The sequence below is a fragment of the Euleptes europaea genome, chromosome 13 (genome assembly GCF_029931775.1).
Source record: "Euleptes europaea isolate rEulEur1 chromosome 13, rEulEur1.hap1, whole genome shotgun sequence".
In the NCBI taxonomy this organism is placed as follows: Eukaryota; Metazoa; Chordata; class Lepidosauria; order Squamata; family Sphaerodactylidae; genus Euleptes; species Euleptes europaea.
In genome coordinates, this window is record NC_079324.1 from 34,503,299 (window position 1) to 34,527,267 (window position 23,969).

At 43.8% G+C, this 23,969-nt stretch overlaps 1 protein-coding gene across 1 annotated transcript in view; it reads left to right on the plus strand.

Moving 5' to 3' along the window:
• Positions 1 to 23,969, plus strand: part of MCF2 (MCF.2 cell line derived transforming sequence) — a 50,638-nt gene that overhangs the window by 16,715 nt on the left and 9,954 nt on the right. The window contains exons 9-21 of the mRNA XM_056859133.1: positions 278 to 469; positions 2,374 to 2,545; positions 3,736 to 3,831; positions 5,955 to 6,043; positions 7,420 to 7,508; positions 7,953 to 8,019; positions 10,833 to 10,948; positions 11,050 to 11,119; positions 13,202 to 13,294; positions 13,866 to 13,958; positions 16,275 to 16,400; positions 16,947 to 17,168; positions 21,536 to 21,628. Coding sequence (XP_056715111.1) covers positions 278 to 469; positions 2,374 to 2,545; positions 3,736 to 3,831; positions 5,955 to 6,043; positions 7,420 to 7,508; positions 7,953 to 8,019; positions 10,833 to 10,948; positions 11,050 to 11,119; positions 13,202 to 13,294; positions 13,866 to 13,958; positions 16,275 to 16,400; positions 16,947 to 17,168; positions 21,536 to 21,628 — 1,518 coding nt within the window. The remainder of the gene's footprint in view (positions 1 to 277; positions 470 to 2,373; positions 2,546 to 3,735; positions 3,832 to 5,954; positions 6,044 to 7,419; positions 7,509 to 7,952; positions 8,020 to 10,832; positions 10,949 to 11,049; positions 11,120 to 13,201; positions 13,295 to 13,865; positions 13,959 to 16,274; positions 16,401 to 16,946; positions 17,169 to 21,535; positions 21,629 to 23,969) is intronic.

Here is a 23,969-nt window from a genome sequence, read left to right on the forward strand (position 1 = left end):
GACTGGCCCAAGGTCACCCAACTGGCTTCTTGTGTAGGAGTGGGCAAACCATCCCGGTTCACCAGATTCGCGTCTGCTACTCATGTGGAGGAGTGGGGAATCAAACCTGGTTCTCCAGATCAGAGTCTACCACTCCAAACTACTGCTCTTAACCACTACACCACGCTGGCAACCTGTGAGGAGCTGCCCTCAAACAAGGCTGCCAATTGGCTGCACCTTGGGCTAGATGACTACTCACTATAGCCTCTGCCTCTTTTATTTTATTTTTTCCCATCAGGCTTTAGAGTGTTGTGACGAAGGCGCGTACCTTCTAGCCAACCAGCCGGTGGACAAATGCCAGTCTCGGGAAGGTGCCCAGAAAGCTCTCCAAGACATAGAGAAGTTCCTCGAGAGCTCCACACCGCACATAAATGCCAACCCCCAGGCCCTACTCTCTGACTACGAGCTCATTTTAACGCCTGAACTGAAGGTAAGCCCTTTTACCACTCAGCTACCATGGTCTGAGTTCCGCAGTGCTGTCTGTTAGGAGCTGACAGAACGACCTAAAAATTCTGGGATTGTTAGCCCGAAAGAGAGTCTTTGAATGTGAACACACGAAGCTGCCTTACACTGAATCAGACCCTTGGTCCATCAAAGTCAGTATTGTCTACTCAGACCGGCAGCGGCTCTCCAGGGTCTCAGGTTGAAGTCTTTCACATCACCTACTTGCCTAGTCCCTTTAACTGGAGATGCCAGGGATTGAACCTGGGACCTTCTGCATGCCAAGCAGATGCTCTACCACTGAGCCACAGCCCCTCCCCTACATGAACACAGTATAAGCTGCCCTATACTGAACCAGACCCTTGGTCCATCACAGTCAGTATTGTCTACTCAGACCGGCAGCGGCTCTCCAGGGTCTCAGGCAAAGGTCTTTCACATCACTTACTTGCCTAGTCCCTTTAACTGGAGAAGCCAGGGATTGAACCTGGGACCTTCTGCATGCCAAACAGATGCTATACCACTGAGCCACAGTAGTATTTATACATAGCTGGAGCAGTGCTGAGGTTTCTCACCGTATAGGAAAACAACCCTGGGCCTATTCAAGAATATTTGCTTGGTGGTGAGGGGCAGAAGTGTTTGATATGACACTCAGTGGTTCAGAGAGTTTCACCCTGACCAGGGTTCTCTGGAAAAGTGAAGCTCGTTGTACCATATTTAAGGAATATGGAAGGAATACAGAGTGAGTATCCCTGATCCGAAATGCTTGGGACCAGAAGTATTTCAGATTTTTTCGTATTTTGGAATATTTGCATATACATAATGAGATATCTTGGGAATGGGACCCAAGTCTAAACATGAAATTTATTTATGTTTTATGTATACCTTATACACATAGCCTGAAGGTAATTTTATACAATATTTTAAATAATTTTGTGCATGAAACAAGGGGCGGGAAGACTCATGGAAGACTCACGGCCACAGGTGAACAGTGTTTTGGTTGCCATCTATCACATGAGGTTTGGCATTCAAAAGTTTCGAGTTTTGGATTATGGATTTTCAGATAAGGGATACTGAACCTGTATTGTGAAAACACCCTCACTATGTTCAGTGCACACATATCCTTTGCTGTTCTGGACTGAGTTTTTCACATGCTAGATTTGAACCAGGGGGGAAAAGATGTCTGTGGAGGACACCTGTTGATTAGTTCTCATGATATCACCAACAAACCTCTATCTCCAGAGCAGTTCTGTAATTGTGTTTTGTTTGTGATTTGGGGAGTGAAAGGTGAAAAATGAACATACACAGAAATAAATGTGCCACATTTTTTAAAAAATCTTTTTTTTTTTTTAAGTGGCCAGTCTTCTCTGACCGATCACTGACTCAGCCATCTTCTGTAATGCAAGTTGTGAAGTCAAGTTCTCAATGTGGGTGAGGAATCTGGGTAGCTTTTCTTAAAGTCTAGCTTTGGTCTTTATCCAAAGGGGACTCATAATATGATAAACCCCTACCTATCCACAAATCGTGGCTCCTACTAACTAATTATTGATTGTATTTGGGGAGGAGCTGATTTTCATGTGACAAAAAGCCATAAGTCACCATAGGACATATGACGGGGGATGGATTCCCTAAAGGAATCCTAAGGTGCTTAAATTTCGAGCAGGTCTGAGCTGGCAACCCAAGGCCTGCCAAGCCAGTGCACCACCAAAGTGTCTGGGCTGAAGGAACTTCAGTGAGACTAGCTAAGAAGTTGTCTTGAAATGACTAGGTCAGAGCAGGCCAGGTGATATGCTGTTTCCCCTGTTAAAGCTTCTGAGTCAGACTTGGTTACTGGTCAGAGCACTAAGAGACTGTCAGTTCTGACACTAACAGGAGTCTCCTTTATGAAATCCACAGGCACGGATACAGACAGTCCAGATCAAGCTTGAGAACGTACGCAGCATGTTTGAAAACAGGCAAGCTTGCTTCAAAAAGCTGGCGGACAAGCAGGTTCGCCCCGTGCAGCTGGTAGCCCCTCGGCCAGAAAACCCACCTCGATCAAAGTCGCCTTTGTTCTCCCCCAAACATGGTAACATGCTTTTAAGTTATGGTATACAGACACATTCATGAGAGAGGCTTGAAAAAGAGTGAATGAGAATGCGACTTAGAACTCAAATGGTTCCTTGGTTGTTTTTTTAGTGCGGTGAGGAAGCTAGCTACCGAAGCCACCTATTGGCTAGTGCCAATCATGTTGGCCACAAAGCTTTCCTTTCCTCATTCCCAGCTATGTTTTAAAATACGCTACCACTTCTCTGAAGTTACCAGACCTTTCATGTTTTTACTTGTGATTGGTATAACTCATTTGCATTCAGTTTGCCATTGTTTGAGACTGGTGTGTGGTTCATTTAATGGGAGATTGATACAAGCATACAGTGTGATTACTGCAAAAAGAGCATACCCTCCCAACACACAATGGCTCTGCTTTTTCAAAACACAGATTAAGACTTTGGATGTCTTCTCCTGGAGTAGGTCTGCACAGCTTGACAGACACCAAGCAGTACGCAGCCTGCATACCATGTGTTTTGGCCTGTCAGGGTGCTTGATATGCACACCCCATTTTTACAATCCCAAGCAGGCAACGAAAACAGTCTCTGGTGTGCTTCCCTCTCTCGCTGATGAGCTGTGTTTTGCTTGGCAAGTCACAAATCGTGTAGGCCAGGTATGAGACCATGTTCTTCTTTTGCATGCTCAAGTACACATCTATTTTTGTCCCATTTAAAATCTTTGGGACTACAGCCAGAGACCATCCTTGCTCTTGGAAGAGCTGAGTGGCAACTGCTAGACGGGGTGCAGTCATAGAAACCAGGATAAACTTGTTTAAGAACCACATTTTGCTCTGATACTCAGAAATGTTACCGACATGCATGTAACAATCACTGTAGCCACTGAAGCAAATAAAACTCTGCAAGCCAAATCTCAGTATTCTCAGGATAGCTTTTTGTTTCACTACTGCCATTAACTGTTTTTGAGATAGCGGACTGAGGCCAAGATTTGACCGAGGCTGATCAGTAAGTCTCTGGCTGAGGGGAAGGATTCAAGCCTGGGATCCCTGAGCAAAAACCTCACTATAAACTACTTTAGTCTTTTTTCTGCATGAACCTCTCCAGTGATACGCTATTTTATGTTTCCCTTTCTGGGGAGTCATTTCTATTTGGCATGACTAGCACCACTTCAGCCTCGAGGAAATAGTAATTTGTAATAATTTTATTTTTGCAACAGAACAGTTTGAAGACGGGGCACCTTCTCTTCATATCTGTTTGCATTCCTCCGCATCAGTTTTTCTCCCTACGTCTTTTGCCCATTACTTCGTTAAAGGTGCTTCTTCTATCTAACTAATATTCAACATTTTAAAAAAATGTAAATGAAATTGATTTAAAAAATTATTTTGTGCCACAAAAAAATCTGCACATAGCCAGGTTAGTCCATTGCGGGGGAGGGATCCCAAAACAGCAGTTACTGCCCTACTTTTTGTTAGCTTTAATGAAAACATCACTAAGTAGTGAGCAAACTTTTGAGTTCTCCAGAGTTCTTCATGAAGCTAGATATTGAATTTAAGAAGAAGAAAAAAGGAAGGGGAAGAGGAGAGAGAAAAAGACGTTTCTGGGAATGATGCTTGCTTCTTTTGTGGTATCCTAACAGAGCCTGATTTAAAAAAAACAAACTAGAAGCAGCTATAGGATTTCATAGCCCCACTCTTTTGACATGACAACCTAGTTTTGTTTTCTCTTCTGCCTTCCATGAAGCAAACTCAGTTATTCTTCATTTACACACTATTTTCTGTTTCTTCATGGCAAATTAATAACTTCACGCAGTTGCATGTCAGTGGCATATAGATAGCATTAAAAGGACGTAACAGAAATGGGCAGGGCAAAAAGGTTCACAGTATAGTGAATGAGACGAAAAAAAGAAATGAAAAAGGGCACATTCATACATCCCTAAAACACAGTGGACAATTTGCTGTTTCTCTGCCAAAGTTAAATATTCTGCCTAGAAGGCTGGCTTATCCTTATTGGACGATATTCAACCCTATGGGCAGTGGGGGACAGGAGAATGAGGGTGCACCTTACCCTCCCTGTTTTGCATGCCTTACCTTCAACCCCAGCGAGCATCCTGAGGACGGCATAATATCCACATTTGACAATTTCTGACATGCAGAGGTTCCACATGTAGGACTGATCCCAAACCAACATCCATCAACTGATCCATTGATCAACATCCATCAACTTCAGCCAAATTTGGGCATTGTCTTCTACATAAGTAGAGCCTTCTGGATCAAAGCAGTTGTCCATCTAGACCAGCATCCTGTTTTCCACAGTGGCCACCCAGATTCCCCCAGAAAGTCCACAAGCATGGCGCAGAGGCCAGTCCTCCTTATTGTCATCCTAGGAACTGGTAATCGAAGCAATGCTTTCTCTGAAAACGAATGTTCTATTTAGCCATCATGGCTAATAGCCGCTGATGGATCCATCATCGATGAATCTGTCTGTTCTTCTTTTAAAGGCCTTCTCCATGTCCCACTTCAAGGAGTTCTACAAGTTAATTGTGCATTGGATGCCTGCCAGTGTTATAGGCCAGGCAAGCATGCTCTAGGAGAGGGGACGAGGAAGTCTCCCCACCATGCCCGTATCATCCAAAGCAGTTTTTGATTTTTGGAAATGCAATACGTATTGAAGTTCATAGGGTTGAGGATTGATACCTATAGCCTTTAGTGTGTCCCCCCCCCACAATACCTTTCAACCTTTAATGTATTTTGTTTCACTCACTATATGGAAAAATGACATAGGATTGGATCCAGAGTGGGGCTGAGAGAGTTCTGAGAACCGTGACTGTCCCAAGGTCACCCAGCTGGCTTCCATGTGGAGGAGTGGGGAAACGAACCCACTCCACCAGATTAGAGTCTGCTGCTCATGTGGAGGAACGGGGAATCAAACCTGGTTCTCCAGATTAGAGTCTGCTGCTCTTAACCACGCTGGCTCTCAAAGAATGATCAAAGTGAATGTAGAAGTTGACTTTAAAGTTTTCATACTGATTGTCATCACCAACTAGCCAACATCAAAGATAGCATACTATTTATATGACATCATGCGGTGGATTTCCTAGTAGGTTATTAGAGCTGCATGATTGTTTTCCCCCACCAATTTTGTTCTTTTCGATTACAATATTACTAGCTTGGAGGAATAATCGTTTGTTCCTGAATGACATTTATTTTTATGCTCCTTTTCTGTTACTATTAATACCTTTTCCTCATAACAATTTCTCTCTCGTTTGAATGTTCTGTCATTTTTTTACAATGCATGTATTTTGCCTCCAGCCATAGTTTATTGGAATATAGCTCCATGTAAAGGAAGGGTGGCTCGGTGGGGATGAACATCAGTTTGTTTGCGGGACTGAAATAGCAGAATATAATCTGGCCATTTTTTTCCCCTTTAACATTCAAGGCGTGGATTTTAATTCCAGTTTGAAATTTTCGTTTGATATCTCCCTTCCTGGGAAGAAAACGTCAAGGAAGTCGCAAAACTCCCGCAAGGTAGGTAAAGAAAGCACAAAATGGTTTCTATAATATATTCTGCTAGACTTCTCGTTGACCTTCTGATCTACTGGATTGATGTATATTCCCTGAAACCAAAAAACATCACTGGAGAAGCGGCAGTCGCTCGCCTTTCTATAACATTCTGGTGTCATTTTTCTGTCAAGAGCAGGAGGGAGGGCTACTTGGCCCTGATCTCTGCAGCCAGGTGAAGTTTCTCTGGCTGTTCATTGCTAGAACTTTGGGCATCTCCTGATGGGGAGAACCAGTTTACTATTCCCTTAGCACAACTGCTTTTTAATCCTGGCCTTCGGTTTCATAATAGTTGCCCTTTTATTTCTATTTTAATTTCATTATTTTCAAAAAAATGATTTGAAACAATGACCCCTATGTCCCCGGAGATAACCAAAGGGGGAAATTAACTGGTCCATTGTTCGCAGTCATAAATACAGTATGTTTGTTTACATTTCCATCACTGCTTCACAATAGCAGTGCAATGGAGGCGCGAAGTCTACCAGTGCAACAGAATGAATGGTAAAATAGGTCGTGCCGCTTCAGAATGTGTGTTTAATTCTTCCCCCTCCCCATATTAAAGCTCTTTGCAAATAACAAATGAGTGGGTCAGGGAGAAAACGTCTACCCTTTTGCATTCTGTGCTCGTTTACAGATTATTATTAATGAAGAGGTAAAGGTAGTCCCCTGTGCAAGCACTGGGTCATTACTGATCCATGGGGTGACATCACATCCCGACGTTTACTAGGCAGACTTTGTTTATGGGGTGGTTTGCTATTGGTTTGGGGAGTATCCTTGGTGGGGTATAATGCCATAGGGTTCATCCTCCAAAGCAGCCATTTTCTCCAGGGAAACTGATATATATAGCCAGGAAATCAATTGTAATTCCAGGAAATTTCTAGGTCCTACCTGGAGGTTGGCAACCCAAGTAATTAGCCTATTGATGAACAAAGCATCATTTTGTTTGTAAGGGAGCCCCGTGTTCTAATAATGTTTGTAAGGGAGCCCCGTGGCACAGAGTGGTAAGCTGCAGTAATGCAGTCAAGGCTCTGCTCACGACCAGAGTTCGATCCCGACGGAAGTCGGTTTCAGGTAGCCGGCTCGAGGTCAACTCAGCCTTCCCTCCTTCCAAGGTCGGTAAAATGAGTACCCAGCTTGCTGGGAGTAAAGGGAAGATGACTGGGAAAGGCACTGGCAAACCACTCCATAAATAAAGTCTGCCTAGGAAACGTCGGGATGTGACGTCACCCCATGGGTCAGGAATGACCCGGTGCTTGCACAGGGGACCTTTACCTTTTTTTTAAGCACTTTCTCCTTATTTTAGAAAATTATCTGTTATGCCTGCCTGTTACTTTTACCTCCAGATTGAAGTAATGCATGATTATCAAGAAAAAAGAAATTCCTTGCAGTACTTCATTGCAGAAAGCGAAGACAATTTAGACATACTGAAAAGGTAAGGTGCCTTTTCATATGCTTCTGTCAAATCAGCTTGCTTGCTCACTGCAAAACCCCTGGATCTGTTTAGAAAAAGGATCTTGGCTCCTCTCTTTGAAGATGCCTTACAAATCTTGCAGTCATTTCCCTCCTGGGCTCAAGCTTATCTTTTGTTAATTTTCGTATGTTTATATCTTACGTTTTCTTCCTTCAAGGCAGCATGTGTGGGAGGTGGGGGATTCCCAGGGGGGGTATTCCTCTCCAGACCCAGATTTGCTCAGCTTCCAGAAGGCGGCTTCTAACCACACCCTGGGACTTTCCTATTTTTTTTCTTTAAAAGCGTGAAGGCTGGAAAACTTTGTTTTTGTTTTCTAACATTCTTAGGGAACTGAATTCTGTGGGCCATATTTGTGTTCTGCTGCTTTTCTTCCAGCCTTGATCTCTTTTTTCCCCTTTATTTTAGCCATGTGATAAATGAGCTTATAGAAACCGAACGGGTGTATGTGGAGGAATTGTTCACTGTCTTGATGGTGAGTGTGCCTCTTGCTGGTGTTCCCTTTGATGCCTTTAGGAGGGCTGTCTTATTTCTGCCCCCTCTTAGTGCCTTGCATCATCTAGATATAGCATGCTGCAGATGTTCGCTTCTTTTAATAGCAAACTTGATATATCTGTCTTTTTTACATTGTTATCCCAGCCTTTCTGCACACTTCAGCCAGGCTAGGAGAGAGAGGTGAGCCAAAATAACTAGGTTCCCATTCTGAGGTCTGTTTGCCGCATGTCTCCTGAGGAGGGAAGTGAGAATATTTGACAAGGTGTTTTTTATTTATTTATTTATATTCTGCTTTTCTCCCCAGTGGGGACACAAAGATCATTTTCATCTTCTTTTGTAGGCAAGGGTCACATTCCCCCAGGGAGCTCAATGCAGGACTCTGGCTGCCATATTCCACTATCCTCCCTCCCCCTTTTTTTTTCTTGGATCATCTAAACGTGTTTTGATTTTACTTTGTGATAAAATATTTTGTGGTGCAAATCCATGCACTATTTTTTATTTGGGTATAATTATTGGATACTGCAGTTGTATTTCATATTCTATCAAACCAGTTATTGATAGTCTGTAGAGATACTTTCCCAACAACTTGCTGGTATCATTTTTGTTTTTCCTAATAAATTAACAACAGCTTCCAAACCATTCCCTCAAAGGCAGAGGTAATTCAGTCAGCATTTAAGAGATTTGCAGGGATTTTATAGTCTGTGATTTGTTCTGTATAGAAATTTCCAGGATCCTTTTCTCTTAGGAGATGTCCCTAAAATATGTATAAAGTGCAAAATAAGTCAATTCGGATTTAAACTGTGCTTGTCTCATAATGGAATTAGACCGTATGCTGTCTCCTCGATATCAGAATGTGTGTTATAGAATTGTAAGATTTAAGGTTTTAAGATCTGTGCTGTATAATTACACACACACATATATTTTAAACCCCACAGATACAAAACTCACACATCGGAGAGTGTACTCTCCACTCTTTTCTTGTGCTGGCTTTCTGTTTGCAGGGGATTTTTTAACATAATGGAAGCATTCCAAAATATAGTACTCTGCCTGCAATCTGAATTGGGGCCATCTGCTCTGCCACATCTGGATTCTGTCACCTCATTCACCCTACATGTTAAAGCCCACCCTAAATCTCCTGTAGGGCTTAATGAGGAGGGGCTGTTTTCAAGTGCCAGAAATTGCATGGAAGGAAGCAAGTCATACTGAGGAGGAGGAGTCTTGAGGAAAGCATTGCCGTCCATTGGCCTGTGCGCTTCCTCCCAGCAAAATGCATATTGATTTCTGGCATTTGATATCCTGAAGTTTTGCCTTGTAAACAGATGTTTTGGCATCCCCAGCCGTCATGAGAGTTATTGCTAATTGCATCCTCCATTCTGAACAAGTTGCGTGGTGTTGCATGTTGACATGTGTGAACAGGACATGCTCACCTCTAGGAATTCTCCAGGGCAACAGAGTCCTTTGGAATTAACACAGAGAACTGGAGCAAACATTACTGTTGCCCCGGGGACGCTGCTGAAAATGATTTTTCTCTGGTGGGTCACCCACAGCTGTATCATGTATCCCTCTTTATGGACTTGAGCCATCACATTCTGAGTCTCCACACATCCCCTCTCAGTAATGCCACGTCTGCTTGAGGCTGCCTTGGGAAAGAGGCCCTCAGAGGGGCCCCTCTTTCAGACGACCCACTTCCCGTCCTCTCCCTCCAATTCCTGCTGCTGCCCAGAGATGAAGTTCCCTCTCCTTACTCCTGTCATTGCTGTCACCCAAAGATGACAGGCCAGCAGGCTGCATCTGTTGAAAGGAGAAGAAGCAGGGCCAGTTGGGCTCCATGGATTGGCAGTGGACTCCTCCTTGGGTGTGCCCTACAATGCTACCCCTTGATATTAACCCTACCTAGGAGCTGCCAGGAATGTGGACCAAAGGGACGTAGACTGATGCATGATGACTTCTCACTGCTTGACAGATAGTTATGTTTTGTAATGATTCACCACAGAGAGGCCATGTTGGGTGGTATCTCCATGGCAACCGTTATGTGTGCTCCAGCTTTGAAACCTTCTTTGCATTTTTCCCTTAACAACAATTAAGCAGAGTGTCATGCAAATATGTCACCATTGTACCATGATATTCAAGCCATCTTAAAATGATATTCAAGCCATTGTACCATGATATTCAAGCCATGGTAGTGTAGGTTTTCTCTGTGTATGAATATTACCCAAATTGGCTGAAAAATTAATATTTTGGTTACCTCCATGGTAAACTTGTTTCTGGGCTGGACCATTTCGGATTTCCGGGAAGGGCAAGACAAAAATACATTTGATTGATTAAATGCTCTTCTGTTGTTGTTGTTGTTTTTTAAAAAAAATCCTTGCATATAACAAGCTAGCACATCCAGCAGAAGAGTTGTAGCCTGTCTTTCTTCCTTTATATACAGGTTTTACCAGGGATTTTTTGTTGTTGCTCTTCTGAGGAGCATTACCTCAGATGTCTGATGTGGTGCTCCCCAGGTACAAGTTTACCACTTCAGTAAGAATTAGGGTATAGAATCTGATTTGGCAGTGCTGATATTGCTGTTTCCTGTGGAAGGCAGGAAGGAAAGCCCCTTGAGCTCAGCTAGTACCTGTCTTCTGACTTACCTGGTGGTTTAGGTTTGCTTTGTGGACGTTTTAAGCTTTGTTATTCTGATTCTGGCTTTAGTTTTTGAAAACCGCTTTGTGGGTTCTTTTGTTGAAAAATTGTATTTTGGTTGAAAAATGGTTTTATTGACAAATGGAATGTGTTTTTTGTTGTTGGCAGGGCTATCGGGCAGAAATGGATAACCCTGCGATGGTTTTTCTCTTGCCCCCTGTCTTGCGAAACAGAAAAGATGTTCTGTTTGGAAATATGCCTGAGATCTACGACTTCCATAACAGGTAGTATCCAGCATTATCTGCACTGTGGGTCTTTGCCTAAATAGGAAATTATGAGAGAAAATGGCTCATTTTTTCATGTCTTCCTTTTTCTCTTATTGCAGAATTTTTTTGCACAATCTGGAGAGTTGTCTTGAAGCCCCAGAAAGAGTAGGATACTGTTTTTTGGAAAGGGTGAGTAGGCATATTTCCTGATTGAGAACTTGGTCCTGTGGCTCCAGATTCTCCTGGTTCAGTGAGTGGTGCAAACTGCAAGGGCCGCTTCAAAAATTATTGTTATGATTAATTATTATTTAATAATAATTATGTATTGTCGAAGGCTTTCACGGTCAGAGTTCATTGGTTCTTGAAGGTTATCCGGGCTGTGTAACCGTGGTCTTGGAATTTTCTTTCCTGACGTTTCGCCAGCAACTGTGGCAGGCATCTTCAGAGTAGTAACACTGAAGGACACTGTCCTTCAGTGTTACTACTCTGAAGATGCCTGCCACAGTTGCTGGCGAAACGTCAGGAAAGAAAATTCCAAGACCACGGTTACACAGCCCGGATAACCTTCAAGAACCAATAATTATGTAGTTAGAAATCAGTGGAGATTATCTCCCTTTATTTGGTCCCTGCAGTAGGAAACCATTCAGATGTAGAAGTGCTATTGGAATGATACTGAAATACCATCAGAGAGACAAAAGTACCCATTTGTGGAGGGGTTGTCCACTGTATCTCTGTATGCTCAGGCCTCACTTTTTCCAGTTGGCTTCTCTTCATGATTCTGGTATTCTTCTGCATTATACGAATAGAAGAGGAGCCTGGCTGGATCAGACCAGTGGTCCATCTAATCCAACATCCTATTTCATACAGTGGCCAACCAGTTGCCCTGGAGGGCCAACGAACAGGGCATGGAGAGGCCAAGGCCATCCTCCGACGTTGCCTCCTAGCACTGGGTTGCAGATGTTTACTGCCTCTGATTGTTCCCTTTAGCTCTTTAGCCTTTCCTCATAGGAAAGGTGTTTCAACCATGTAATCATCTTGGTGGCAATCTTCTGTGCTTTTCCCAGCTCTGCCACCAGAATTGCATGCAGTAGACCAAATGAGGCTATCCTGTAGATCTATACTGGGGCATGACAGTATTGGCTATTTTATTTTCAAATCCTATTCTAATAATCTCCAGCGTGGAGTTTTGCCTCTTTCACAGTAGCTACACGTTGAATTGACATTTTCATCAAGCTGTCCATGACAACGACAAGATCTCTTGCCTTCTCACTCTCATCGAGCTCAGACTGCATCAGCATATTGGGATTTTTGTTCCAGTGTGTATCACCTTACATTTACCCACACTGAACTTCATTTTCCACATTGTTGCCTATTCATCTAATTTTAAGAGATCCTCCGGTAGCTCTTCACAATCCATCTTGCTTTTCACCATCCTGAATAATTTGGTATTGTGTGAAAACTTGGCTACTACACTGCTCACCTCCAATTCCCCATATTTATGAACAAATTAAATAGCACTGTTACCAATACAGATCTTTGTGGGACTCCACTGCCTACTTCCCTCCATTTATTCCTTCCCTCCATTTATTCCTTTTCTATGCTTTCTGTCATTTAAGCAATTTTTAATCCATAAAAGGACCCATTCTTGAATCCTATGACTGCTAAATTTACTCATGGGTCTTTGGTGAGGTACCTTATCAAAAGTCTTCTGGAAGTCCAGCTATATAATGTCAATGGGATGACCTTTATCTACAAACTTGTTAACTTTCTCAACGAACTCCAGAAGGCTGGTGAGGCAGGACTATCCTTTGCAGAACCATGCTAATTTTCCTTTAGCAGGTTTGGTCTTCTGTTTGCTTTATAATCCTATCTTTAATAAGAGTTTCTACTAATTTAGCAATAGTGTTGTTTTAAATAGCTTCCAAACATCTTGGAGATATTTGACTTGCTTTCAGCTCCCTTCCACCTAGTCCCTAGTGTAAGGTTCCCTCTTTTGCATTCAAATGGGACTGTTTATGGGACTGGTTCTGGAGTTTGGGGGCAACTTTCCATTGACATGGATGCTGGATTTAATTGCATTGTAATCCCAGCTGTTCCCAATTGGTGCAATTGAGATGAGGAGACACAAGGACCAATTGATGTGATGGGATCTTTCCATTACTTATGATGCAGCAGGATTAGTTAGTCTAAGAGGAGGCTGTCTGTTGTATCACTGCATGTTTGACATTCTTTTGTTATTGGAACTGGGGGCTTATTTCTTTTTGTACACAGAGGCAAGATTTTCAGATGTACGAGAAATACTGTCAGAATAAGCCACGGTCAGAATCTCTGTGGAGGCAGTGTGCAGAAAGCCTGTTTTTCCAGGTATGCAACTTGTGGGGAGGAGGGTTTAACCCTTTTCCCCTTCAGTGTTTTTGTGGTCTGAAACCCTTTCCCACAGCAGCCCTGGAGAAGTAAATCGGGACCAGTGTGATGCAGTGGTTAAAGTGTCTGATTAGGACCTGGGAATCCCAGGTTTAAATCTCGACTCTGGCTTGGAAGCTGTCTGGATGAACTTGGGCCAGTCATTGGCTCTCAGCCTAACCTGCCTGACTGGGTTGCTGCCAAGATAAAAATGGAGGAAATGAGAACTGTGTATGTCACCCTGAGCTCCTTGGAGGCAGGGCAGGGTAAAAATATACTTAAAACCAGTTTTGGAGAGGTGAGATCATCTCCCTGTGACACACCTAGTTCTAGCATCAGCTGGAAAAAGGGGCCAAGGAGCCACAGAGCAGCTATCAAGTGAGCTGATAGCTGTCTGCTTTTTCTGTCCAATTAGTCCATTTGACAGGTGGGATTTTAGATCAGCCCCACCTGCTGCAGGTCTGCACATTCTGAATGAATATATTCAAGTTGTTCCTGGTATGGGGATTTCATGGATTCTGTCAAATTGCAGGAATGCCAAAGAAAACTGGAACACAAACTTGGCTTGGATTCCTACTTGCTCAAACCAGTGCAGCGGTTGACAAAGTACCAGTTGCTTCTGAAGGTACTGATTCTGTTGTCCTACATTCAATATAAGGCGACTTCATATATTTGAATGTACTGCTTGCCCCATGGTGGGGGAAATACACTGTGTGGTGTTGCCCCAATTGGAGGAGCTGAAATTGCTTAGAAAAGCTACTCAGGAGGAAACGATTAAATGCCTCCTCTCCCCCACGCCTCCTTTGCTGAAAACTAGTAGTGTGCACACACAAAAAATTCAGTAAAATTCAAGCTCAGGTTTATTGGCCCCAATTTTTTTCGGGAAACCCAAAATAAGCTGAATTACCATACCAGTAAATATGGGAATTCGGTTTATTTTCGGGTTTCCTAAAAGAATTTGGCCCTGGGGACATTTTTTGAGGTAGAGCCCCCCCAACATGCAGGGTAGCTTGGTGAAGATTGGGTCGGGGGATCTGAAGTTATGGGGTCTGGAAGAGGTTGCCCCCTCCCACCTCCATACAGAAGCATTGGAAGGTAAGAGATTCTCTGTTCACTAATCGGCTAATGCTTGTCTATGGAGGAGGGAGGGGACGACCTCTCCAAAGCCCATAACACCGGACCCTGACCCAACCTTCACCAAACCTCTCCAGAGCCCATAACACCAGACCCCGACCCAACCTTCACCAAACTTTGGGGTTCGTGCAAGTAGAGTCCCTGAAAGCTACCCTGAAAATTTGGGACCTCTACCCCCAAAAATGCCCCCACAGGAGCTTTGCAAAAAAATTCCCGTTGTTTTCTATTATGGGAATTTTCCATTAGCTGATTTTCGCTACATAGACGCAATCCTGCGGAAGTAGAAGAACTTGAGAAGTCCACATTTTTGCATTTTTTAAAAGTGCGGAATAGACACATCCCAGTTTGGTTCAAGCAGCTGTGAGTAAACTGTAAGTTGGCAAGTGCGTCCAAGCACACAGACTCTCCTCCTCTCCCATACGCATCTTTACTTCCTGCTTGCCATTTAATGTGACATCTGAATTGGCAAACTCTGGTGTTTGCGCTTGCCCCCCATGCCTGAATTGAAGACAAAAGTCTGAACTGGATTTCCAGTTCTGGTTTGGAGGAGCAGCACCCACCATGGCTTGCTCCAAACTGTGATGTTGTCTGAACTGAATCTTGAATAGGATCCTGCCGTTTTGCAAGAGTTTCCCCCTGTTTTTATGGAATAATCAACAAGTTGACAGTCCTTGACGCTTAGGGCTGGTTCATACATGCAGGCTTGTCACTTGACTGCTCGCATATCTGACTGGATCTAACGTCTCAGGTAGTATTTTTATTTTTATATCCCCAATATTTTTTCCCCAGTGTACTAATCTTCCACTTTCAGCTGATTCTTATATATGCACTTGATTGTTATATACCTGATAATTGTGCATGATGACTAGCCACTAAATGTGTGAAAGGATGCCATTGTAAAGGGCTCCATTTGAAGTGACAGGAGGAGGTACTTCGTCTAGGGTGTCATCTTCCTTTTTTTAATATAATTGCTTTTATAATGAAACATACAAAAAAGAAAAAGGAAAAAAAGAAAAAAAAAGAATAATAAAATCATAATCCAATACAAACAAAAAATGCACAAAAACATATACAGAGCACTATTACGACCAATGCTAATACATTATTATTTACTATCTTTTCTTTAAAAAAAAAAAAAGCCTATAGTGCCCAAAACCCTACCACCCACCTATGTGCCCTTCACCATTGAACTTCTGGAGGAGTGTTATGACAATATATAAAAACCTGTTATTATAGTCATTAATTAAAAAACACATTGAACTATAATTCATTAACTATACCTTTAAAGTCCGTTTTTGCCAATTTATCCCAATATGCGGCGGCCTTTAGCCATGTGTGTTTAAATTCATCCATATCTTTACCATGTAAAGAATTTTGGCCATCCGCATATACATCCATAATTTTTCTCTCCACTCTTTAATTGAAGGTTTATTTGTTTGCTTCCATTTTTTAGCAATTGTAATTCTGGCTGCAGCGAAACTATATTGGCATATGACTCTGTCACCTTTATCTAAATCTTTTTTCGGAATACCCAATAAACAAAAGGCAGGATCTTTTTTTATTTTTACTTTAGTCAGATTATTAGTTTCATTTAAAACTAATCGCCAAAATCTCCTAATCTTTTTGCAAAACCACCAAACATGCATGAATGTGCCTATATCTGTTCCACATAGGGTGTCATCTTCCCATGTGCAACCCATTGCTCAACATTACATTCGGCAGGTGGTGAGCTTCCATGTGCTCACCAGCCCGAAGCATCAGCAGCATTTGTGAATCAGCCTTTAATACAGAAACTCTTAATTTGCAGGAACTGCTGAAATATAGTACGAGTTGTGAAGGCGTTCAAGAACTGCAAGAGGCTTTGGTTGCAATGCTGGACCTGCTGAAATCTGTCAATGACTCCATGCATCAGATTTCAATAACTGGCTATGATGTACGTAGCTATGGGGGTCATGGGAAACACCATAACTGGAAATAGAATGGCAGGCAGAACCACACCTGATGCATTGGTGGGGGAGATCTAAGTGCAAACAGCTGTTAGCCATGATAACTGAATGGGACCTCGTGTTCAAACCCCTGAGTCCTAGATTTTTGGAGCAGGCAAGTGAGGGGAGGCCTTGATGCCCTCGTTGTGAACTTTCCCAGAGAAATCTAACTGTCCCCTCTGGGAAGCCAAAAATGCCCAGACCAGCTTAATGGACTTTTGCTCTAATGCAGTAGGACAGCTCTTACAACTTGATTGATAGCTGTGCATCCAGGGAACCGGGAGAGTACCAGGGGAATGGTTGCCCTCATGGAGACCCCCCCCCCAAGTTATCCTTATGACAATGATTTTTCCTCTCCCTTTTTTCAAAGGAGCTCAGTGGAGAGTAAATTCCCCCCTCCCCATGTTGCCTTCACAACAACCTTGTGGGTTTTTTGTTGTTTGTTTTTGAGCAGCAATGTATATTGCTTTTATTGTTGTGTGTGTGACCAACAGGGAGACCTCGGTGAACTTGGGAAAGTACTGATGCAAGGGTCTTTCAGCGTCTGGACGGGCCACCGAAAGGGCCCAACAAAAATGAAGGACTTGGCCAGGTTCAAACCCATGCAAAGGCACCTCTTTCTGTATGAGAATGCCCTGGTGTTCTGCAAGAAGAGAGAGGACCACAGTGACGGATACGAGAAAACCTCCTCGTATAGTTTTAAGCACTTTCTGAAAGTAAGGAACGTCTTGAAGTTCAGTATTTACATTTTAATTGTAGTAAGAGAATGAACTCTAAAATTATATGTAATGAGGCCACTGCACAAATTTAAATAGTAAGTGAATTCTGCAAACTTATGCCCTCTAAGAGTTTGCTGCTTTATGACAGTCTAATATCAATAGAGAACTCTCATTCACAGCTAATCCACTTTGGAAGGTTGCTTTGAGGAGAGCGTGGAAATATGGGAAAGGGGCAACTAAGTCCCTGCTTGCAGATTCAGTCATGAGAAGAAGAGATAGGTTGACAGCAGCGGCAGCTCCAACAGAGATGTGTTGTATGCACATGCACAAATGTTCCTCTGTTTTGGGCAATTTCACCACCACCCCTCTATTTTTCCCCAGGTGACCAATTTTTCTGCAAGCCTGGGAGGTGTCCCCCAAGTCTGTAGAAAAGTGTCTGTAGTCTGCACATGGCCCCAATCCATGGGTTTAAGAATCTGCAGATGTGGCTATATTAAGAATTAAATGTATTGCTGATACTGTGGGGGAGTGCTTAGTTATTTAATTAATTTATTCCCTGCCTTTATCCCCAACGGTCACCTAAATCAGCTTACATAATTCTCCTCCATTTTATCCTCACAACAACCGTGTGTTGAAAACATGTTACTGGCCCAAAGTCAGCCCGCAAGCTTCCATGGCAGAGTAGGGATTCGTACTGAGCCTGGGTCTCCAAGATCCTAATCTGACACTCTTAACTGCTACACCACACTGGCTCTCACTTTCTTACACAGTTGAGAGACTAGAAGACTTATAAAAAATGCTATGTAAAGTGTGGTAAAAACGTGTGGGGGGGGGAGTTGGTGGATGACCAAAAGCCATTGGTGCTCATGTCGCATGTCACTAATACTCTGAAGACCAGTCAGCTCCTAACTCTTTCAGTGTCAACCCCTAGGCTTACCTGTCTCGCCTAGGGTTCTCCCTAACAGTCCTAGTATTCAGTAGGTGGGGCCTTTTCTTCCCCATGGGAAAGTATCCAAATACAGGAGGTGGAGATAGCATGGCATTCAGTCAAACCATTCCTCAACCAAAAGTGGAATGGATTGACTCTGTGATGGGCACTTTTTCTAAACTGGGCCTTAGTTTCCCTGTGTGAGGATTCTCTAACTCTAAACCTTCAGCATGTTTTGGTGTGTGTGTGTTTTTAAACACGGCATTGTGATTTCATGAGGGCCCTCAGGGCATGCTTCATGTTTGCCATCCTGCTATGCCCTACTTACCAGCTGTTCCTTGCCATAACTTTGTCAGGTTTTGTGATGAAGGGTTTTGTTTGCATAAATGTTGGCCTTGAGGGCTGAATTATGTTTCTGGAGATCTGGCTTTTGTTTGATGCTGGGTACTATTCAAAAGCCTCCCCCCCCCCCATCTTCCTTAGATCACAGAAGTGGAATATTTTGGTGATCTATAATTCAAGACAAAAACCTGTTGGAAGAGGGGAGGGTACATGAAAGCTGCTTCATGAAGACAGTCTGTCAGTTCACTCATTTTCGAAAAGCAAACAATCTTTCTCTGTGAATCAAGGTGGTAATGTGGGGACCCATGAGGAGCTCACTGAGAAATTCCCTTACTGGCCCCTGATTTCTTCTCTGGCCAGTGTGGTGTAGCTGTTAAGAGCGGCAGACTCTAATCTGGAAAACCAGGTTTGTTCCCCACTTCTCCACACGAATCCTGCTGGGTGACCTTGGGCTAGTCACAGTTCCCTCCAAACTCTCTCAGCCCCAACTACCTCACAAGGTGGCTGTTGTAGGGAGAGGAAGGGAAGGCAATTGAGACTCCTTAAAGTTAGAGAAAAGTGGGGTATAAAAACCAACTCTTCTTCTTCCGACCCCCACACCTTTCTGTACCCTTTCTTCTTACTGCCACTCCCTCCTCTCATTTTTTTTCCTTCCACTCCAAACTCCTCCTCCTTACTCCAAACACTGGTCCATACCTCCTCTTGCCCTCCTCCTGTCCCCTCTTTACTCAGTCTGACCCCTCCACCACCCACTTCAACTCCTTGCCACAGACCTTATACAGGTAAGCAACCCTCTTTGCCTGCTCCACATCATGTCCTCCTTTTCCCTGTGTCCTGTAGCCCCTAAGACCCTGCAGAGGTGCTCAGCATTTCAGCTCAGGTTCCTCCGAGGCAGGTCTTCCGGGGAGGTGGAGGAAGGAGAAGTGGCAATATTGTTTCTTCTGCACCCAACCCAGACAACACTTGACTCTCGGCCTCATAATCAGTGACCTCCCCCCCCCCCCCGAGAAAGGGAGGCAGCAGCGGCAGCTCCAACAGAGATGTGTTGTATGCACATGCACAAACATCCCTCTGTTTTGGGCAATTTCACCACCACCCCTCTATTTTTCCCCAGGCGTCCAATTTTTCTGCTAGCCTGGGAGGAGTCCCCCAAGTCTGCAGAAAAATGTCTGTAGACTGTACATGGCCCCAGTTCATGGGTTTAAGTATGTGCAGATTTGGCTATATTGAGAATTAAATACTGCCATGTATTTGTACCCGTTATTTTGGTTCTAAGGTAACTGAAACGTGGAAGCTCGTTGATTTGTTTAACCAAGAGAATGATGCACTCAACACCAACTTCCCTGGAGCTTCCCTGGAGAAAAAAATTACTAAACAAAATGACAAACATACACAAATTGCTTCGTTCGTGCCATTTGTTTGCCCTGCAGCACCTTGCAAATTGGGGGAAGGGGGAATTGCTGAAGCAAAGCTTAATTTGCAGATTGCTTCCTGAGGCTGTCTTTATCACTGCTGATGTCCCTGCCAAAAAGAAGAATAAGAAGGAATTATCCAAGTAGCCTGACTTGTATAATGCTGGACAGCAGTCTTGTGTGTACACCAAGGGTACAGAGTGTTTTATTAGCCAAGAAGACTGCAAATCATAAACTGAACCTCTATTTGCAAATGCATCATTCATATTTATAAGAGGGTTTGTCGATTTGAGGTTCTAGCTCCTTCCCCAAGTCCTTGAAGGCACACTGCAGTGTTTAGTAATAACTATCAGCCATCTGAAGGCTGTTCTGTTTTTCACATGCACAATACGTTCCACACAGAAGGTATTACAAGTTAAGTTTGAGTTTGTAACTAAGGCATGAATTGCCGACTGTGTCTAAGAAAGGGTGCCAGGGGCAAAAGAGATGAAGTTGGTCCCTGTTGCCCCCTACAGCCATGCTCCTCTTTTGAGCAAAACATGGTGTAGTGGTTAAGAGCGGTGGTTTGGAGCGGTGGACTTTAATCTGGAGAACCAGGTTTGATTCTCCACTCCTCCACATGACCGACGGACTCTAATCTGGAGAATCGGGTTGTTTCCCCCCTCCTACACATGAAGCCAGATGGATGACCTTGGGCTAGTCACACCTCTCTCAGCCTCACCTACCTCACAGGGTGCTGTCATGGAAAGTGGAAGGGAAGGTGATTGTAAGCCGGTTTGATTCTTCCTTAAGTGGTGGAGACAGTCGGCATATAAAAACCAACTCTTCTTCTTTTATATAGTACCAATTAAAAGTTATAAAGTTCCATTCTTTACCAAAAAGCCTCTGCAGCCAGCCCCCCTCACATTTACAGACAAGAAGCCAGGTTCATGGCAGCTCTCCCATAGAAACCAGAGAATTTGGGTCCTCCTTGTAAATATTAAGCACTGCCTCTGCTTTTCTTCACAGTGTTTGTGACTACATTGGGCCAGTTTTTTCAAAGTTACCAGTGATACTCCTTTACCATAGTTAAATCTTAAGCAAGTGCTTCATACTTGGTCATTCCCACCCGAAGTTGCCCAGAAAAAATGTGTGTGTGTGTGTGCCATCAAGTTACAGCTGACTTATGGCGACCCTATAGGGTTTTCAAGGCAAGAGACTCTTGGAGGTGGTTTGCCATTGCCTGCCTCCACGTGGGCTGAGAGAGTTCTGAGAGAACTGTGACTGGCCCAAGGTCACCCAGCAGGCTTCATGTGGAGGAGTGGGGCATCAAACCCGGTTTTCCAGATTAGAGTCTGCCGCTGTTAATGACTACACAATGCTGGCTCAGATAAAATGACCAAGGCCTAACTCATACACTACAAAATATTCCTGGCTTCTGTATTCCCTTGCCCTCTGGTAAGGCATGAAAGGGTGGTTTGGAGAATGCATAGAAGGTACCTTCTGCTATGATGCAGGCTAAATGTTTTGAGTGAAATTGCTGATGCAAAGGGGGAGTCCTTTCCCTCCAGACAGGATTACATGCAAACAGTTGCAGGAAGGAGGATCTATAATGGAGAGAGATTATAGTCAAAGTTGTGCATCCTTTTTTCCCCTTTTTTCTTTTTTTGTGGGGGTCTTATTTCTGCACTTTGTGGAGTTAGATGAATGCTGTTGGGATCACTGAAAACGTGAAAGGAGACCATCGGAAGTTTGAGATCTGGTACAGTGGACGGGAAGAAGTGTACGTTGTGCAGGTTAGTTGATATCTAAATTGCATTTGAACACAGGAACGTGTTGGATCGGACTCTTAAAGCCCTTCTAGTTGTGCATTGGGTCTGAGCAGTGCCCAGTCAGATGGCTTGCAGGTAGTGTACAATGCCCTGTTGTTTTGCATGCATTCGTAGGCATGCGTTGGGTATACACGCACATACCAGGCTCTGCATAATGCCATTACACACTGCCTCTTATCGCAGAGGCTTCATGTGGCTTGCCTTTGCCAATGCCCATCAATAGCTGTATCCCCAGATGCATCTAATTGGTTTTTTTTTTACAAACAAAGACATCTAGTGGCTGTCGTGATGTCTTGTGGTAGCCAGTTCCATAACTTACCTTAAAAAATTAAAAATGGGAGTCATTTTATTGAGGTGGCTGGTGATTTCAACAAATGGAAATGATGCATTATGGCAGGTCACTGTCTCCAGCGCAGTGTAGTGGTTAAGAGTGGTGGGTTGGAGCGGTGGACTCTGATCTGGAGAACTGGGTTTGATTCCCCACCCCTTCACATGAGCGGCAGAGGCTAATCTGGTGAACTGGATTTGATTCCCCACTCCTACACATGAAGCCAGCTGGGTGACCTTGGGAAAGTCACAGCTCTCTTAGAGCTCTCTCGGCCTCACCTACCTCACAGGGTGTCTGTTGTAGGGAGGGGAAGGGAAAGTGGTGATTGTAAGCCGCTTTGATTCTTAAGTGGTAGAGAAAGTTGGCATATAAAAACCAACTCTTCTCCTCCTTCTCTCCTCCTCCTTCTCCTCCTCTCTCCCCCTCTCTCCCCCCACCCCAATCTGGTGGAAAATGCTTCTTTCAGAAGCATTCAGACAATTTTGCTGTTTGTTTGCCCAGCAGCAACTTGCAAAAGTGTTTTTGCTTCCCATGCTGCATTGCTTATTGATAGTCATGCCATAAAAAGAAAATGGAGGGACATCGGGGCTGCCCTGGTGGCACTCATCTGTGAAGTGTTCCATTTCAGCTGCTGCTGCTTTTCTGCACACTTGGCCCAATCAACCTCCCAGTCAAAGCCACAGCTGTGACAAAATTAACCCCAGTCCCCAAACTAATAACGTCACTGTGAGGATATTCATGACTGCAGTGAGTGATCACTCATCTGTCTCCCAAGTCACACCATATGTTCGTTGTTGACTCCGTGCTCAACAATTTCCAGTTGCTAGAGAAAAGGGTAGCACATTTCAGGCCTTTGGCCCAAGAGCAGTGGGGATCTTGAAGGCAGTCAAACAGAAGGCAAGCTAGACAATATGCTAGCAGAAAGCTTAGGGTTGCCAAGTCCCTCTTCACCACCAGTGGGAGGTTTTTGGGTCGGAGCCTGAGGAGGGCGGGGTTTGGGGAGGGGAGGGACTTCAATGCCATAGAGTCCAGTTGCCAAAGCAGCCATTTTCTCCAGATGAACTGATCTCAATCAGCTGGAGATGAGTTGTAATAGCAGGAGATCTCCAGCTACTACCTGGAAGTTGGCAACCCTAAGAAAGCTCAAAGCCTGGGGATGCAGAGGGTGGGTTCCCTTAGTGATGAGTTGCCCAGGTTGAGGGAAATCAGCAGGCCTGCGTTCAGTAGCATCTGTTTTGTCCTCCAGCATCATTAGACATCCCAGGCCAAGAGGATCGTGGACAGCAATTTATTTTATAGGACTGAACGGTTTACTGTCTAGGAAAACAATTCAGTGACCTATAAAACAGCCATCCATTCCCACAATGGAGAGCCATAAAAGAGACCCCTGGCACAAAGTACCTACTTCAAAAGCTGCCTTGCAGCATCTCATGAATTCTAACAAGGAAGCTGATTATCTGTTACCATGAAAGCTTTATGTAACTGAAATGGCCTTTAGTTCTCACCCCTGAGGTGCAGGGAGACAGGGGGGTTACCGCACTTTGTATTCCCAGCAGTGTATTAAGAGTTTGAAAACGTTGTAAAAAAACATCGCTTTAAAAGGGTTTTTGGATACCACGGCTTATAAATGGTTGGAAGACGTCTTCACAGCTAAAGGGGCCAAACAAAGTGCGAACAGTATTTTTTATAATGTTTTCAAACTCTTAATACATTGGTGGGAATACATAGAAAGTGCAAACAGTATTTTTTGTTACATTTTCAAATTCTTAATACATCGCTGGGAATACAAGTGCGGTAACAGCCAGTATTTGACCCACGGAGCTTCCAGATTGATTCCTGTGGGGCCTGCCACTGCATGCCTGATATGTATATATCAGGGGTCCCTACCCTTTCTGAGCCTCCGGGCACATTTGGAACTGTGGCACAGACAGGGTGAGGGCAGCCACAAAATGGCTGCTGCAAAATGATTGCCGCAGC